This window comes from Typha angustifolia, chromosome 12, assembly GCF_048772165.1.
Source record: "Typha angustifolia cultivar Huaian chromosome 12, ASM4877216v1, whole genome shotgun sequence".
Lineage (NCBI taxonomy): Eukaryota > Viridiplantae > Streptophyta > Magnoliopsida > Poales > Typhaceae > Typha > Typha angustifolia.
In genome coordinates, this window is record NC_133250.1 from 11,220,384 (window position 1) to 11,238,061 (window position 17,678).

Here is a 17,678-nt window from a genome sequence, read left to right on the forward strand (position 1 = left end):
TCACCCGCAACCACATACTTGGGTGTGGGCGTCAGAAGGAATCACAAACAAAAAATCGAAACCAACATCGAGAGAGAAGTGATTCTACCATGGCCGCTTCTCTCGAGCTCTGCTGCGAAGAAGGCAGAGTTCAAAATGCGGCGGTTTTGGGAGATCCTATAACCACAACTTTCTCCCTTTAAAACCCTAGATTTCGGTGAAACAATTTATAAACTCGGCTCAAACTCGACTCGCTTCTAACTCAGATCGAGCTCACTCGTTCTATAAGCAAGCCAGAATTGAGCTAAATCCCCATTTCGGTTAAGCTCCGGTCAGAATTCCAATTGGCTAGTAGACGATTATTTTAACAATAGAATGAAAAAAATATTTTATTATTTTACATCAATGAATTAGAAAAGATTTTTCTTTTCTTAAAAATTGCCTTTGTTCTATGCTTGTTTCACTTCAATCTTTCATATTTTTATATTTTAAACACTTTAAAAATTCAAAATAAATACAGATAAAGTAATTAAGAGCTTAAAAATATTAACATAAACCTACCTCTACCGATAGATAATTTGATAGAAAAATTGATAATTTTATATTAATACAATTAATATATTTCAGATCCTCTAAAGATAATCCCTTTGAAATCAATCATTTTATTCCTCGCCTATGTTGGTCAATTTTCTCGTTCACTTTTTTTTTATAATGAGGTATTCCATTATGCCTCCATTTAAAGATGCAACTTTCCATTTTATACCTTACTTCATTCATCAACTTTTTATCTTTTTTAATGCTAGTAAAAGAATCCCTTGTTTGCTTTTGAGTATTTCACCACACGCAAGAACACAACTTTGCACCTAATTCTCTTTAGAAAAAGCTAAAAAGAAAGAGTACCCATTATCTTATCCCTAACTTACTTTCCTCAACTTTCTTATTCTCTTTGCTTCCTATCTAAAGTATATATTACATGGCATTGGCATTGGCATTGGCATTGGTGTGGTAGTGAAAGGCATATCAAAACTCTGGCTCGCACTATTTGCCTTGGACTCTTGGTATGGTAGCAGGTGAGTTTTTCTTCTATTGTTAAATTTTTCGTCATCCTTTTCTAGCTACTTAAATAAAAAGAAACACCTCATTTATTTTTCCCTATTTTTTTTATCATTAGACCAATGATCCGATGCTAACCAATTAGTTATTAAATTAATTTTTACGTGTTGATAAATTAAAGAGTATATAAGATATTTTACATATATAAATAGATTAACCGATACAAAATAGAACTTAAGTTTTTTCTTATTGCTTATCCGTATAGTTATTTTCCTAATAATAATAATAATAATAATAATAATAGGAGTATCAACTTTTAACAATTTATTATTATTTTTATATTTTATAAAAAAATAGATAGTAAAAGAGAGAAATAAAATATGACTAATTTATTTTTACAATTTAGAAAAGTGATGAGTCTTTCTGTTATAACTAATACTTTCGGTTAATTTTATTTACTATCACTTAGTCTCAACCGTTGAATTAGAAGAAAGAAATTAAATGCTATTACCTTCTTTAAAATATTTTAATTATCGGTAAATTATTTTGACTCTCCCAAATTTAGTATTATCCTCAATTTTTAATAAAATATTTTTTAACAGATTATTATTAAAATTAACCTACATATATAGATTGAATATATTACTAAGTTCTAGAAGATGAATTTCAATTAGAACGATAAGTAATAATCCCTATCAAACAAAGGTAAGAAATAATCTACACAAAAGTTCTTCAAATTTTTTATTCTCTCTTATGTTTGTAAATTGCAAGAGAATCCCTAACTTGCTTCCCATATGAAGTATTAATTCCATTACAACTATACCTGCATGGCATTGGCAGCCCTTGATTGTTGAAGGCACATCAAAAGCCTGACTTGCTGTTGCGATCTCTTGGTACTTCAGAGTTCAGTCCGGAGGGGCGGCTGGTGAGCTTTTCTTCTCTTCTTCAGTTATCAACTTCCATCTTCTGCTATTACTTGATAAAAACACACTCTTCATTTTTTTCCCCCATTTTTTTCTTTTCTAATATAGAAGAGAGAGAGAGAGAGAGTCCCATTCTAGATATCCATGGAGCATCTCTATAAAGTTGCAGATGTCATCCTGTCTCCGTTGTTCAAACTTGGAGAAGCAACATCTAAAGTATTGTATTAACGCTGCTGACAACATGAGGGCCCTCGAAAGTGCCGAGAAGAAATTGGCTGCCAAGGAGAAAGATGCCAAAAAAATGATCGAGATAGCGGAGAGGAATGGCCAGCGACCAACTAATCAATCATCAGACTGGTTAGCTGAGGTGGAAGATACCAAAGCCCAAGTGGATGCGATGGTAGAGAAATATAAGCAGAGGTTCTTGTGCTTCAAATGCTCCTCACTTAACTGTTGTTCAAACTATAGCCTTAGCAAAACTGCTGCCGAGAAGCTTGTGGATGTGCAAAGGTTGTTAGATGAAGGCGAAAAGCTAGCACCGGCGCCGTCTCATGTACAGGAGGAGCCTGTGCTGACATCATCTCCAAATGCATATCCAAATCTTGAAAAAGCGCTCCGCTATATTAACGACGAGCCAGTGGGGATGATCGGAATTTGGGGCATGGGTGGTGCAGGGAAGACCCACCTTTTGAAACAAATCAACAACTTCTTAAAAGGCGACTCTGCTTTTAAACTGGTGATCTTGGTCACAGCTTCTCAATCGTGTGCAACAGAAACAATTCAGATGCAGATCGTCACGAATCAGAAACTACCGCAATCAAATGATGCTACAGAACAACGTAACATCATCTTGAAATTCCTCAAAAATAAAAGTTTCGTCCTGCTGTTGGACGACCTTTGGGCGCGACTTGATCTGCAGGATGTTGGAATCCCATTTCCACTCGGAGTGGTCGGCGAATGCACGCGCAAGGTGGTCTTGACCACACGATTAGAGACTGTTTGCGGTGACATGGAGGTGAGGCGGACGATCAAAATGGAGTGTTTGAACTACGAGGATGCATTGAAGCTCTTCCTGGACAAGGTCGGCACAGAAACCATCAACTCTCATCCTCGCATCCCTGGCCTTGCAGAAGATGTCGTCAAGGAATTGGAGGGCTTGCCCCTGGCTCTTATCACAATCGGCCGGTCCATGTACCCGAAGAAGGATCCAAAACAATGGGAATATGTCATCAATCTACTCAATAAGTCACGACTCGACGAGGTGGAAAAACACTCACCTGAGGATCTTCAAGATAGTACTTTTTATAGATTAAAGTTCAGTTATGATAACTTGAAGTCTGACACCTTGAGAGAGTGTTTCTTGTCTTGCTCCATGTGGCCCGAGGATTTTCTTATCAAAAAGGAAAACCTCATCGAATGCTGGATGAGATTAGGCTTAATAGAAGTGTTTGACGGACCACATTGCGGATGCTTATAACACCGGACACGATCTGATCGGCAACTTGATAGGGGCATGCTTATTAGAGGATCATGAAGCAACATATCCTAGTGTGAGGATGCATGATGTGTTACGAGATATGGCATTGTGGATAGCATGCGACAACGGGAAGAAGAACAAATGGATTGTTCCTCGAGGTGATGCACCACGAGACCAACCAAATTGGCACGAGGCAGAAAGGATATCGTTGATGAGGAGTGAAATCCAAGAACTTCCTCCCATTGCAACTGCACCCTCTTCATCCAAACTCACCACTTTGATGCTTTCAGGTAACCGTAAATTGAGAGAGCTTGGAGATAATTTCGGAGCTCTACTTGCACTCACATATCTTGACCTCTCCTCGTGTGGATTTGTTCATTTTCCCAAAGAGATATGTGGGTTGGCCCAGCTCCGATACCTCAACCTTGCATATAATGAAATGTCTTCTCTCCCTGAGGAGGTGGGATCTCTTGTCAATCTCAAGTTCCTGATTTTAAGGTATAATAGGATCCGTACCATACCCCAGGGTGTTATTGCAAAACTCAAAGTCTTTGCAGGTTCTTGACTTACGTCGATACTGGAGGCCTACTGATGAAGAGTTATCCGATTTGGCATCACTACTGTTGGAAGAGTTAAAGTGCTTAAACAATCTAAAAGGTCTTGGAATTTGCATAGAAGATACATCGCAACTCAATAGACTTGTTGAGTTACCCAATGTATCTGTCCGGTGGCTTTTTATAAGCACCCTAGAGAATTCCACTTCCTTCTCGTTGTCGACTAGCTTCTTGGGGGACAAGCAAATCCAGATAAACTTAGCTGAAATTATGTTTATTGATTGCAATGTGACCCAAGTGGTGCTTGAAGGTAACCATCAACACCCCACATGTCATCTTCGGGCACTTGAGACATTCAAAATTGAAGGTTTGCACTGTTTAGAAGAGATAATATGGAAGGGAGTAGTTCCCGAGGAGCTGTTTCAGGCTCTTCGCGAGTTAACTGTAGGTGGTTGTGACAATCTGAAGAGCATTACATGGGTTTTGCATCTCCCGTGCCTTACGTCACTACTGGTACAAGATTGTTCTAGTATGACGGAACTAATTGCAGATACAGTAGAAAAGGAGGAAGAGAAAGAAATCACGTCGACTCCTACTTTCTGTTGCCTCAGAAAGATATTTTAGAATATCTGCCAGAGATGGTTTCCATTTGTCACTCCGCATTCGCTTTCCCGGCGTTATGTTCTATCTATGTCCACAGCTGTCCGAAATTGAAGAAGCTCCCATTCCGACCAGGTAATATCCCGAGTAAATTACTGGTCGCTTCTTTTTCCAAAGGATGGTGGGAAGGTTTAGAGTGGGAAGACAGCAGTGTCAAAACTTCCATCCAATTGTTTGACAAAGAGGAACGCGAGGTAAGTGAGTCAAAGAGGCTAATATTCTGCGTTCTCCCCTAGATATTACTGTTGGGGTTGATTTATTCTCTTTTATATCGATCTCTGGCGTCCATTGTCATGATTTATTTTTAAAACAGAGAATGGTTTAATTTATGCTTTGATTTGCAGTGGTTTTCTGATCTCAAAAAAGGTCATTTTCATGCCACAGGCAAGTATCTCTGTAATTCTAGAAGAGTAATAAAATGGTATTGACGTCTCCACTACAGTCTAGTCCACAGCATAAGATAATAGTCAAATCATTTCTACTCATATTTTACAACAACCTTGTCATGTTATATATGTTCCTATAATTAATATGAATTATTTTGGGGGGGAAAGAACACGACATAACTGAGAGTTACTTAATGTTGTAGAAGATTATATATAGAGATACATTAAATTGGTATTAGAGCACAAGAGTAAATTGCAGTCTATTCGTGGTGTTAGAGTGGGAGGACAACAGTGTCAGAACTTTGGTCCAACGTTTCTACGAAGAAAAAGATAAGGATACTTCTACTGAGAACGAAGAGGAGGAGACTTCTACTGAGAGCAATGTATGAAGCTTAGTTTGTAGGAGGTAGCAGTGTTTTAATTATCTGATTTTAGTTTTCTTTTTCTTTTTTTAATTTCCCTATAGTTGCACAACTCATTAATTTCCATTATATAACTCTCTTTCCTCATTATCTTAATAAATTTCTAATTGGGGGTATTATATGCTCAATCTTTTTTGTCATAGATAAACAGGGGAAACAGATCGTGTCTTGTCATTAGTAAGAAATGTTATAAATATTGCGGGTATTTAACACTGATCTCATTGCCTACTGATTAGAAAGAGATGGCTCACCAAACGCATGCATAATTTTTAATTTCATTTGCACCGGAGCTTGAAGCAGACGAACTGAGCGCCCCTAGCTTGCGAAAAACAGAGGGGAATTCAGAGCACGTCTCATAACAAAAGTAATTAATAAATAAATAAAAAGAAAAGACAGAATATCGGCAATAATGATGTGCATGTTTTAGGAGATTTACTGCATCTCGATCCCATTTTTCTCAAACCAGGAAGATAGTGCTTTGACCTTCCGCAATTTTTCGTTTTTAGCTTCTTCTATTTTTTATTAGCACTTCTTTTGTACCGTAGAATTATTTATCAATACCTCTGATAAAAGATCTAATGATTAAAATTCGCAAGGATATAATAAAAATAAAAGATATTATCTATTCAATATATAATTATTATTTTAAATATATTATCTTACATATTATTTTTTTAATAATTATATTATCTTAATATTTTATCAAGTAAAAGACATATATATTATTAACAAAGAGTAATTTATATACATATCAAAATAAGAATATTGATATTTTTTATAATTAACTGAGAGTAATCTCTAAATAGCCAATTGCATTTTGCATCTTACACCGTTGAAGAGGAGAGCATTAATAATTTGCGAGAAAAGTTGTAATACGTCATCTTTATTTCCTCTCTTACGACGAGTCATTTATTAATATAATCATCATTTAGAGAAGAGAAGAGGAAAAAGAAAACGAGTTTGATCTTTGATATCTATGGAGCTTCTTAGTAAAGTTGCATACTTCGTTGTGTTTCCGTTGTTCAATTTCGAGATGTGGTAGATAACTTATCCGTTTAAAGCTGGCGACAACATGAAAGCCCTTGAAAGTGCCACCCAACATTGATAATGACGCCTTAGTGGGGATCGAGGCTACTGAGAGGGAGGGAGAGAGGGGAGATGCCAACTCGATCGTGAATTGCAAGGGTGGTTGGATGAGGTGAAAGCATGTCATAATCACTAAGTCGAATTATCACTTAACAAATTATTAAATAATTTTATTCATAATAATTATTTAGTGTTGGAGTGGACAGCATAACCAAGGTGATCATAGAAAATGGTAGCTACCAACTTTACTAGAATTATTTGTACCGAATTTATCACTTTTTTTAATCATTCACGAATTTAAAGGCTAAATATGAGCTAAACAAATAGTCAACCCTTCCTAAATATAGAAACATTTAAGTATTACCAAGTTTTAGCTAATATAAAAACTGCATAGTTTAGATTTCAAGTTATATACGTCATCGAACAATTGCTTCAAACTAAATGCCGTTGAGACTTGTTTTAAGTTGTTGCACTACCAAACAATTTTCTCCACAACAATTCTTTAGGGTTGGAGTTGATTTCATGAGCTCATTAGTTATAAGGAAGGGTACCTATAAGAACCACTAGATTTGGTTGTTATCGAATTGCACATTTTATCACATATTCTCATCCCATCCAATCGATGTCGTTCATCGTCTACAACTCTTGCACTAATTAAGAGTATCTCCAATCGAGCTCCGTTGTTAGTTGCAAATTTAAAGATTATATTAGAAAAGGAGGTGGCTAGCTTTGGAGGTTTACCGGACTATTAAATATTTATTATTTTGATTATTAAATATCAATTTTTGTTTATTTTGTGTAATATAATTTTGATATTTTTAATAATAACGTGTAATGATTATTTTGATATTTATTTTAAGTAATATAATTTTAATGTATTTAATTAAAAATTTAATAATCTAAAATTATTTTTAAAACTATTAAATATCAGTCTTATTTTAAATATCTGATAATTTTTTAAATATATATTTTTTATTAAAAAATAATAACACTAAAAGAATCTATAAATTTTAATAAATATGTAGCCCGTTTTTTTTTTTTTTTTTTTTTTGATGGCAATGAGCTGAGGTCAGCTATATATTAATATTCTGTCGAAACGTTTCCGCGTCGACAATAATGAGGTTACAGATTTCTGGTGGAGCGTTGCTTAGGCGCTCCACATGGCAATAGCCCGAGGCCACGCTGGCCCTCGCTGCTGCCCTGTCAGCCACAGAGTTGGCTTCTCTCCCTACGTGGGAGAGCCTGACTTCTACAAAGCCTTTGGCAAGCTCCGCACATTCCCGCGCCAGGTTGCGGACGCGCCATGGACTGTGCTCAGACTGCTGCAATATATATGTAGCCCTCTTGCTCTCTATACTGGCTCATGGAGCGTCGGCTGGAGATGCTCTGATATGATACATCACAAGCTGGACTAATTTGTCAGCTACCCGAAAGCCAGCTAATTTAAGCAAGTCTGGCTGCAGACGATCAGAGCGTTCGTACAGCGGCACTTATTAGCTTTTTATTCATCTTTTGTCTCTTTGCAAAAGCATATATTAATATTAGCTGGCTCGCAGATGCTCACAGCATCGCTATTTTAGAATTTCCTTTTGTATTGTTTGGCAAGATCATCTTCCTGGCATCTCGATCTCTCTCCCTCGGTAGTTCAGTTAGAAGGCTGCCTATCTGGTGACCTTTTCTTTCTCTCCTTTAATTTTCATCTTCCATCTTCTAGCTACTTAATTAAAAAATAACCTCTTCATGTTTTGGCTGCAACTTGGCATTTTTTATTTTCGTGATCTCTAACAGCAAGTCGTTAATATAGTCATCATATCTAAAAGAAAAGTTCCATCCATGGAGTTTCTCAAGATTGTCGCAGACGTCGTCCTGGCTCCGTTGTTCAGTTTTGTGAAGCGGCAGATTACGTATCCGTTTAAAGCTGGCGACAACGTCAGAGACCTGCAAAACGTCCTTCGACGTTTGCTCAACAAGAAGGACGACGTCAAAGAAAAGATCGAGATAGCTGAAAGGAATGGCCAGAGACAAACTCATCAAGTACAAGAGTGGTTGGATGAGGTGGAAGCCGCCAAAACCCAAGTGGATGCGATGGTAGAGAAATATAACCAAAGGTGCTTATGCTTCAATCGTTTCTCACCTAATTGTTGTTCAAACTACACCATCGGCAAAACTGCCGCCAAGAAGCTACTGGATGTGCAAAAGTTGTTAGATTATGAAACACAGGAGGAGGTAGCCATAACACCGGTGCCGCCTCCTGTCCAGGAGGTGTCTGTGCCTACCACATCAACATCATCTTCGTTTGCAAATCCAAATCTTGAAGAAGCACTCCGCTGCATTAAAGAGGATCAAGAGGTGGGAATGATCGGGATTTGGGGCATGGGTGGTGTAGGGAAGACTCACCTTTTGAAACAAATCAACAACTCCTTTATCGGCGACTCTGCTTTTAATCAAGTGTTCTTCGTCACAGCTTCTCAATCATGTACAACAGAAACAATTCAGAAGCAGATCGTCGAGATTCTGAACCTGCAGCAACACGAGGATGTGTCGAGACAAAGTAACATCATCTTCCATTTCCTGAGGAACAAAAGTTTCCTCATGCTTTTGGACGACATTTGGGGGCGCCTTGAACTGCAGGATGTTGGAATCCCATTTCCGCTTGGGATGGTCGAGGGATGCAAGCGCAAGGTGGTGTTGACGACGCGATCAATAAATGTTTGTGGCAAGATGGAAGTGAGAAAGAAGATCAAAGTGAAGTGTCTGAACGATGGCGAGGCATGGAGCCTCTTCCTGGAAAAGGTTGGCGAGGAAACCATCAGCTCTCATCCTCTCATACCACGCCTTGCGAAAGAAGTCAGCAAGGAGTTGGAGGGCTTGCCACTGGCTCTTATCACTACCGGTCGAGCTATGTACGAGAAGAAGGATCCAAGAGAATGGGAATATGCAATTGACCTACTTAAGAAGTCGCGACTCGATGAAGTCGAGGATCAAGAAGGGAGTACTTTTTGTAGATTAAAGTTCAGTTATGATAGCTTGACGTCTGACACCTTGAGAGAAAGTTTCTTATCTTGCTCCATGTGGCCCGAGGATTGGTGGATCGAAAAGGAAGATCTCATCGAATGCTGGATGGGATTAGGCTTAATAAAAGAGTTTGACTCCATATCAGAAGCATATAACACCGGGCACACTCTGATCACGTACCTCATAAGAGCATGCTTATTAGAGGAGGGTGAAAGAATAGTTATGGCAGGCTTATCGGAGGAGAGTGAAAGAACAGTTCCTGCGGTGAGGATGCATGATGTGTTACGCGATATGGCATTGTGGATAACACACGACGAGGGGAAGAACAAGAACAAATGGATGGTCTTTCAACATGAGGCTCTACGTGACCAGCAAATTTGGAGTAAAGCAGAAAGGATAACGTTGATGCAGAGTGATATTAAAGCACTTCCTCCTATTGCAACTACACCCTGCTCATCCAAACTCACCACTTTGATGCTTTCAAGTAACTATAAGTTGAGATCGCTTGGAGATAAATTCGGAGCTCTAGTTGCACTCACATATCTTAACCTCTCCTCGTGTGGATTTGTTCATTTTCCCGAAGAGATATGTGGGTTGGTCCAGCTCCGATACCTCAACCTTTCACGTAATAAAATGCCGTCTCTCCCTGAGGAGCTGGGATCTCTTATCAATCTCAAGTTCCTGATTTTACGGGATACCGGAATTCATACAATACCTCATGTTGTTATTGCAAAACTCAAGTCTTTGCAGGTTCTCGACTTATTTCAAAATTGGAGTATTGGTGGTTTGGCCGAATTGGCATCAACACTGTTGGAAGAGCTAGAGTGCTTATACGATCTAAAAGGTCTTGGAATTTGCGTACAAGGTAAATCACAATTCGATAAACTAGTTGAGTTGCCCAATGTACCAGTCCGGTGGCTTGGTATAAGCAATCTAGAGAATTCCACTTCCTTCTCCTTGTCGACTAGCTTCCTTGGGGACAAACAAATTCAGGGAAACTTAGCTGAACTTTGTTTTGCGAAGAGCAATGCGACCCAGTACATAGTGATTGAAGGTAACCATCAACAACCCACATGGCAACTTCGAGCGCTTGAGAACCTCTATTTTCATAAGATGCACGGCTTAGAAGAGATAATATGGAAGGGAGTAGTTCCCAAGGAGCTGTTTCGGGCTCTACGCTTCTTAAATGTAGTTGATTGTGACAAGTTGAAGAGCATTTCATGGATTTTGCATCTCCCGTGCCTTATGAAACTACGGGTAATTCGATGTTCTAGCATGAGGGAACTAATTGCGGATACAGTAGAAAAGGAAGAAGAGAAAGAAATGACGTCGACCGCTACTTTCCCTTGCCTCAGGGAGATAGAGTTAGAAGATCTGCCAGAGCTGGTTTCCATTTGCCACTCCGCATTCGCTCTCCCGGCATTAGAAAATATTTGTTTTCGACATTGTCTGAAATTGAAGAAGCTCCCATTCCGACCAGGTAACATCTCGAGCAAATTAAGGTTTATTGATGGTTCCAACGTATGGTGGGAAGGTTTAGACTGGGAAGACAGCAGTGTCAGAACTTCCTTCCTACCGTTTTACAAAGAAAAGATACGGGTGGATATGATGGTACAATCCGCAGCTCTCAAGTTTATAGCAAATAACAATATAATAATATAAAATTTATTGTTTTCTAAAATAATTTAAGATTTTAAGTAGTTTATGAGTTAATAAATATCTTAGTTTTTTTTTTAACATCTCTGTTATTAAAACAGCTAATTGTATTATAAAACTTTGGAGCTTTTAATTCCATCTGTGTTACATACATGACGAATGATTGATTGAGTGGAGTTAGCAGTGTAGTATGGACAGAAAAGGAGGCGAAAAAGAATTCTTCTACCGAGTTCCTACGCGGTAAGTTTTAGTTATGAGATATTTATTATATAGTCCGTCGTTAGGATCCCACCAATGATAAAACTTCATTTTTTTTTTGTGGGAAAAGAAAAGAAAACTCTGATGCATCAAATTTCTCTAAAAGAGAATTTAAACCTTTATACATAGATGACTGCTTTCTGCGTCACTCATGCATATAAATTATGCCATTAAAACCAAATAATGCAATCGAGATGAGAGACATTAACTCAAGATCTGTAACGTTTAAAGCTAAACCTAGATTTATAAAATACTATTTTTTTTTCATTCTGTAAATTGCTTAAAAATTGTTCGATAGCTATCAAATATTACTATAAGAAAATAAAATTATTCACTGCAAGAAAGAGAACTTAGTGATATACATATTCTTTAAGAAATTTATAAATAACACCCTAGAATTTTACTATATTATAAAGAAATCACCCTATTAATAAGCCATTAGTATAGTCGTCACACAAAGACGAGAAAAAACCCATGGCTATTAAAGCAAAATCATATGCAGATTTATATATAAAAAATAATTGATATATTTTTTAATTAATGAGGTATTTTATTATGCCTACAATAAAGGTACAAGTTTGAATCTTATACCTTACTTCATCCCTCAATTTTCTAATATCTTGATGTTAGTACAAGAATCCCTTGCTCGCTTCATTTTATCATATAAAGAGTATTCCGGGGCACAAGTTTGCACCTAATGCTCTATAGAAACAAAAAAGTTCAAAAGAAAAAGTATCCATCCTTACATTCCTAACTTAGGTTCCTCAATTTTCTTATTCTCTTTGCTTCCTATATATAAATATATATAAAGTATCTATAGCATCGGCACTCGGCAGGCATTGGCATTGGCATTGGCATTGGCAATAGCATTGGCATTGGGCTCACACTATTTGCCATCGACTTTGGTAGCCGGTGAGCTTTTTCTCTTCTTAAATTTTCATCCTCCAATTTCTAGCTACTTAGTAAAATGAAACACCTCTTTAACTTTCTTTCCCCATTTGTATTTTTTTCGATCTCTTATAAATAAATATCATAATTACTATTAACTTCTTTAAAATATTATAGTTATTAATCAATTTGTTTTTTACTCTACCAGAATTAGTATTATCGTTAATTTTTAATAGGATAACCGATTATTGTAAAAGTTAACCCGATATGTAAACTGAATATATTATTAAGTTTTAGAAGATGAATTTCATTTAGAATGATAAGATATAACCCTTATCAATCAAAGGTAAAGGACTAAAGATTTTTTATTTAAAGATTAAACTAAGCACTATAAAATACAACAGTTATCAAATACTAAGGGGCTACAACAAGCTGAACATAAGCAAGTTAGACCTTGCTCGTGTTCTTTTTGTTTATCGAACTCCAATACGAGGTAAAATTCTAGCTCATGTTCATTTTGAATAGTAGTTGAGCTTCCAAGTTTTCAACTTATTTGGCTTCACGAACTAAGTCTATCTCGTTCAAAATACAACTTATTTAGTTCATTTAGAACCAAATAAGTTCTATTCACCTAACAAATGATCAAAGGAGTTATATGTTATAGAACTCATAAGCCATAACATTATTATACCACAGATACATTAAAAATAATAGCTAAATTGAGAATCAATATCTATGCCTTGCTAGGGATCCTCTTGTTTACATTCTTTAAAATATTATAATTGTTGGTAAATTATTTTGACTCCCCCAAAATTAGTATTATCGTCAGTTTTTAATAAGATATTTTTTAATAGATTATTAATAAAATTAACCTACATATTATTAAGTTCTAGAAGATAAATTTCACCTAGAACGATGTAATAATCCCTATCAACCAAAGGTAAGAAATAACCTACATTAAAGTTCTCCAATTCTCTTATTCTCTCTTATGTTTGTAAATTGCAAGAGAATCCCTAATATAAAGTATTAATTCCATTACAACTCTGCATGGCTGCATGGCATTGGCAGCCCTTGATTGTTGAAGGCACATCAAAAGCCTGACTTGCGCTGTTGCGATCTCTTGGTACTTCAGAGATCAGTCCGAAGGGGCAGCTGCTGAGCTTTTCTTCTCTTCTTCAGTTATCATCTTCCATCTTCTACTATTACTTAATAAAAACACCCTCTTCTTTCATTTTTTTTCCCCCATTTTTTTCTTTTCTAATATAGTGGTCAAGAGAAGAGGGGAAAAAGAAGAAGAAGAGAGAGAGTCCCATTCTTGATATCCATGGAGCCTCTCTGTAAAGTTGCAGTTGTTATCCTGTCTCCGTTGTTCAACTTTGTGAAGCAACAGCTAAAGTATTTTATTAACGCTGCTGACAACATGAGGGACCTCGAAAGTGCCACTCGGCGTTTGATCGCCAAGGAGAAAGATGCCCAAGTGGTGATCGAGGCTACTGAGAGGAAGGGGAAGACGCCAAGTCATCAAATGCTAGGGTGGTTGGATGAGGTGGAAGCTACCAAAGCCGACGTGGATGCGATGGTAGAGAAATATAAGAAGAGGTTCTTGTGCCTCAATTGCTTCTCACCTAACTGTTGTTCAAACTACAGCCTCAGCAAAACTGCCGCCGACAAGCTTGTGGAAGTGCGAACTTTGTTAGAGGAAGGCGAAAAGCTAGCACCGGCACAAGTAGCGCTGACACCGGCGCAGTCTCTTGCCCGGGAGGAGCCTATGCTGCCATCATCTCCAAATCCAAATCTTGAAGAAGCGCTCCGCTGCATTAAAGAGGATCAAGAGGTGGGGATGATCGGAATTTGGGGCATGGGTGGTGCAGGGAAGACCCACCTTTTGAAACAAATCTACATCTTTTTAAAAGGCGACTCTGCTTTTGAACCGGTGATCTTGGTCACAGCTTCTCAATCATGTACAACAGAAACAATTCAGAAGCAGATCGTCACGAATCTGAAACTACAGCTATCAAATGATGCTACAGAACAACGTAATATCATCTTTAGATTCCTCAAAAACAAAAGTTTCGTCCTGCTGTTGGACGACCTTTGGGCGCGACTTGATCTGCAGGCTGTTGGAATCCCATTTCCGCTTGGGATGGTCGAGGGATGCAAGCGCAAGGTGGTGTTGACGACGCGATGGAAGTGAGAAAGAAGATCAAAATGAAGTGCCTGAACGACGACGAGGCATGGAGCCTCTTCCTGGAGAAGGTTGGCGAGGAAACCATCAACTCTCATCCTCTCATACCACGCCTTGCGAAAGAGGTCATCAAGGAGTTGGAGGGCTTGCCACTGGCTCTTATCACTACCGGTCGAGCTATGTACGAGAAGAAGGATCCAAGAGAATGGGAGTATGCCATTGATCTACTTAAGAAATCACGACTCGATGAAGTCGAGCAATCACACGAGGATCAAGAAGGGAGTACTTTTTATAGATTAAAGTTCAGTTATGATTGCTTGAAGTCTGACATCTTGAAAGAGTGTTTCTTGTCTTGCTCCATGTGGCCCGAGGATTTTTATATCCGAAAGGAAGACCTCATCGAATGCTGGCTGGGATTAGGCTTAATAGAAGAGTTTGACCAGATGCCGGATGCTTACAAATTCGGACACGATCTGATCGCCGACCTGATAAGGGCTAGCTTATTAGAGGAGAATGAAGAACCATATATAAGTGTGAGGATGCATGATGTTTTACGCGATATGGGATTGTGGATAGCATGCGACAACGGGAAGAAGAAGAACAAATGGATTATTCCTCGAGGTGATGCACCACGAGGCCAGCAAAATTGGCACGAGGCAGAAAAGATATCGTTGATGTGGAGTGAAATCCAAGTACTTCGTCCTATTGCAACTACATCCTCGTCATCCAAACTCACCACTTTGATGCTTTCAGGTAACTCTAAATTGAGAGAGCTTGGAGATAATTTCGGAGCTCTAGTTGCACTCACACATCTTGACCTCTCCATGTGTGGATTTGTTCATTTTCCCAAAGAGATATGTGGGTTGGTCCAGCTCCGATACCTCAACCTTGCATATAATGAAATATCGTCTCTCCCTGAGGAGCTGAGATCTCTTGTCAATCTCAAGTTCCTAATTTTACGGCATACTGGAATCCAAGCAATACCTCAGGGAGTTATTGCACAACTCAAGTCTTTGCAGGTTCTCGACTTAATTCAAAATCGGAGGACTATTGGTAAAATTTTGACCTACTTACCACCACTGTTGGAAGAGGTACAGTGCTTATACGATCTAAAAGGCCTTGGAATATGCATAGAAGATATACGGCAACTCAATAGACTTGTTGAGTTGCCCAATGTACCAGTCCGGTGGCTTGGTATAAGCAATCTAGAGAATTCAACTTCCCTCTCCTTGTCGACTAGCTTCTTGGGGGACGAGCAAATCCAAAAAAATTTAGCTGAACTTTATTTTATGAATAGCAATGTGACCCAAGTTGTGATTGAAGATGACCATCAACAACCCACATGGTATCTTCGGGCACTTGAGAAACTCAGAATTGAGGAGTTGCACTGTTTAGAAGAGATAATATGGAAGGGAGTAGTTCCCATGGAGCTGTTTCAGGCTCTTCGCGATTTAACTATATTTTCTTGTCATAGGTTGAAGAACATCTCATGGGTTTTGCATCTCCCGTGCCTTATGACACTAGTGGTAAATGATTGTTCTAGTATGAGGGAACTAATTGCAGATACAGTAGAAAAGGAAAAAGAAAAAGAAATCACGTCGATCCCAACTTTCCCTTACCTCAGAGAGATAAAAATAGAAAATCTGCCAGAGATGGTTTCCATTTGCCACTCCGCATTCGCCCTCCCTGAATTACATAACATCATTGTCTTCAGGTGTCCGAAATTGAAGAAGCTCCCATTCCGAGCAGATAACATCCGCAGCAAAGTAATTTCCATTAAAGGATCCAAAAGATGGTGGGAAGGTTTAGAGTGGGAAGACAGCAGTGTCAAAACTTCCCTCCAACCGTTGTACATCGATGACAGCCTGGAAGAGGAGGGGCAAAACTTATTTTTGGCCTGGTAGATATTTCTGTTGGCGTTGATCCTGGTAGATATTTCTGTTGGCGTTGGTTTATTCTCTTTTATATCGATCTCTGTCATCCCTTGTCATGATTTATTTTTAAAACAGAGAATGGTTTAATGTATGCTTTGATTTGCTGTGGTTTTCTGATCTCAAAAAAGGTCATTTTCATGCCACAGGCAAGTATCTTTGTAACTCTACAAGAGTAATAAAATGGTATTGATGTCTCCACTACAGTCTAGTCTACAGCATATGATAATAGTCAAATCATTTATACTCATATTTTACAACAAGTCATATTTACAAAAACTTTGTCATGTTATAGATGTTCCTATAATTAATAAGAGTTTCTTCTTCTTTTTTTTGGAGAAGAACACGACATAACTGAGAGTTAATCAATGTTGTAGAAGATTATATATAGACATTAATCATCTGAAGTCAGAGGGTGAGAGTTAATTAATGTTGTCAGAACTTCCCTCCAACCCTTTTACCATAGACATTACATCAAATTAATGATGTAATGGGCGTCTGCTCAGCTTATCGGCGAATATCTCTGTTGGTATTAATTCCTTCTCGTTTTACACATCTCTGCTATCAAAACAGGTTCATTTTCCATTCGACAAATTGCTTAGAATTGTCCGATAGCTATCTAATATTGGTGTAAGAAAATAAAATTATTCCTTTTGGCAATGTGAAACTAATCTAAACTGTCTGTTTACTCCTTCGGATATCTACTCAACATTGTGATTGTGAGATGAGTCTGGCAAATCGCATCAAAGATTGCTTTCCGCTTTATTGTAAGGATAAGTGATGCCCTCGGAACCATTATCTTTATCATATTCCCACGCAATGAATCTCCTTTATTATTATTATTATTATTATTATTATTATTATTATTATTATTATTATTATTATTATTATTATTATTATTATTATTATTATTATTATTATTATTATTATTATTATTATTATTATTATTATTATTATTATTATTATTATTATTTTGTTTTTGAAATATGAATCTCCTTTATTATTATTATTATTTTTTTTTGAAAGCCAAAGAGCTGAGACCAGCTATATATTAATAGACGGTCGAGACGTTGCCGCGTCGACAGTAAGAAGATTACAAAGCTCAGATGGAACCTGGCTTAGCCGCTCTGCGTAGCAGTAGCCAGAGGCCACCCTCGCCTTCGCTGCTGCCCAGTCTGCCACTGCATTGGCTTCCCTCCCTACGT

General features: G+C 37.8%; 4 protein-coding genes across 5 annotated transcripts; all 4 read left to right on the forward strand.

Annotated features, from left to right (window-relative positions):
- Window positions 1-984: 984 nt before the first annotated feature.
- LOC140771649 (probable disease resistance protein At1g15890) lies at window positions 985-5,085 on the forward strand. Of its 2 annotated transcripts, XR_012106201.1 has the most exons (4): window positions 985-1,049; window positions 1,873-1,957; window positions 2,064-3,892; window positions 3,990-5,085. XR_012106201.1 is itself a non-coding variant. In XM_073113222.1 (3 exons), the coding sequence occupies exon 3, from the start codon at window positions 2,125-2,127 to the stop codon at window positions 3,430-3,432; it is 1,308 nt and encodes a 435-aa protein (XP_072969323.1). In that variant the 5' UTR covers window positions 985-1,049; window positions 1,873-1,957; window positions 2,064-2,124; the 3' UTR covers window positions 3,433-5,085. The 2 variants fall into 2 exon arrangements, 1 of the variants encoding a protein (XP_072969323.1); XM_073113222.1 differs by having other exon boundaries at window positions 2,064-5,085.
- On the forward strand, window positions 3,533-4,610 carry LOC140771610 (probable disease resistance protein At5g47260). The gene is made up of 2 exons (XM_073113163.1): window positions 3,533-3,892; window positions 3,990-4,610. Exons 1-2 carry the CDS (start codon window positions 3,533-3,535, stop codon window positions 4,608-4,610), a joined length of 981 nt encoding a protein of 326 aa, XP_072969264.1.
- Window positions 5,086-7,929: 2,844 nt separating the features above from the next.
- LOC140771696 (probable disease resistance protein At5g63020) lies at window positions 7,930-11,354 on the forward strand. The gene is made up of 2 exons (XM_073113306.1): window positions 7,930-8,208; window positions 8,329-11,354. The coding sequence occupies exon 2, from the start codon at window positions 8,374-8,376 to the stop codon at window positions 11,215-11,217; it is 2,844 nt and encodes a 947-aa protein (XP_072969407.1). The 5' UTR covers window positions 7,930-8,208; window positions 8,329-8,373; the 3' UTR covers window positions 11,218-11,354.
- A 3,211-nt stretch (window positions 11,355-14,565) lies between these two features.
- On the forward strand, window positions 14,566-16,446 carry LOC140771611 (probable disease resistance protein At5g63020). The gene has a single exon (XM_073113165.1). The coding sequence runs from the start codon at window positions 14,566-14,568 to the stop codon at window positions 16,444-16,446; it is 1,881 nt and encodes a 626-aa protein (XP_072969266.1).
- The last annotated feature ends 1,232 nt before the right edge of the window (window positions 16,447-17,678 follow it).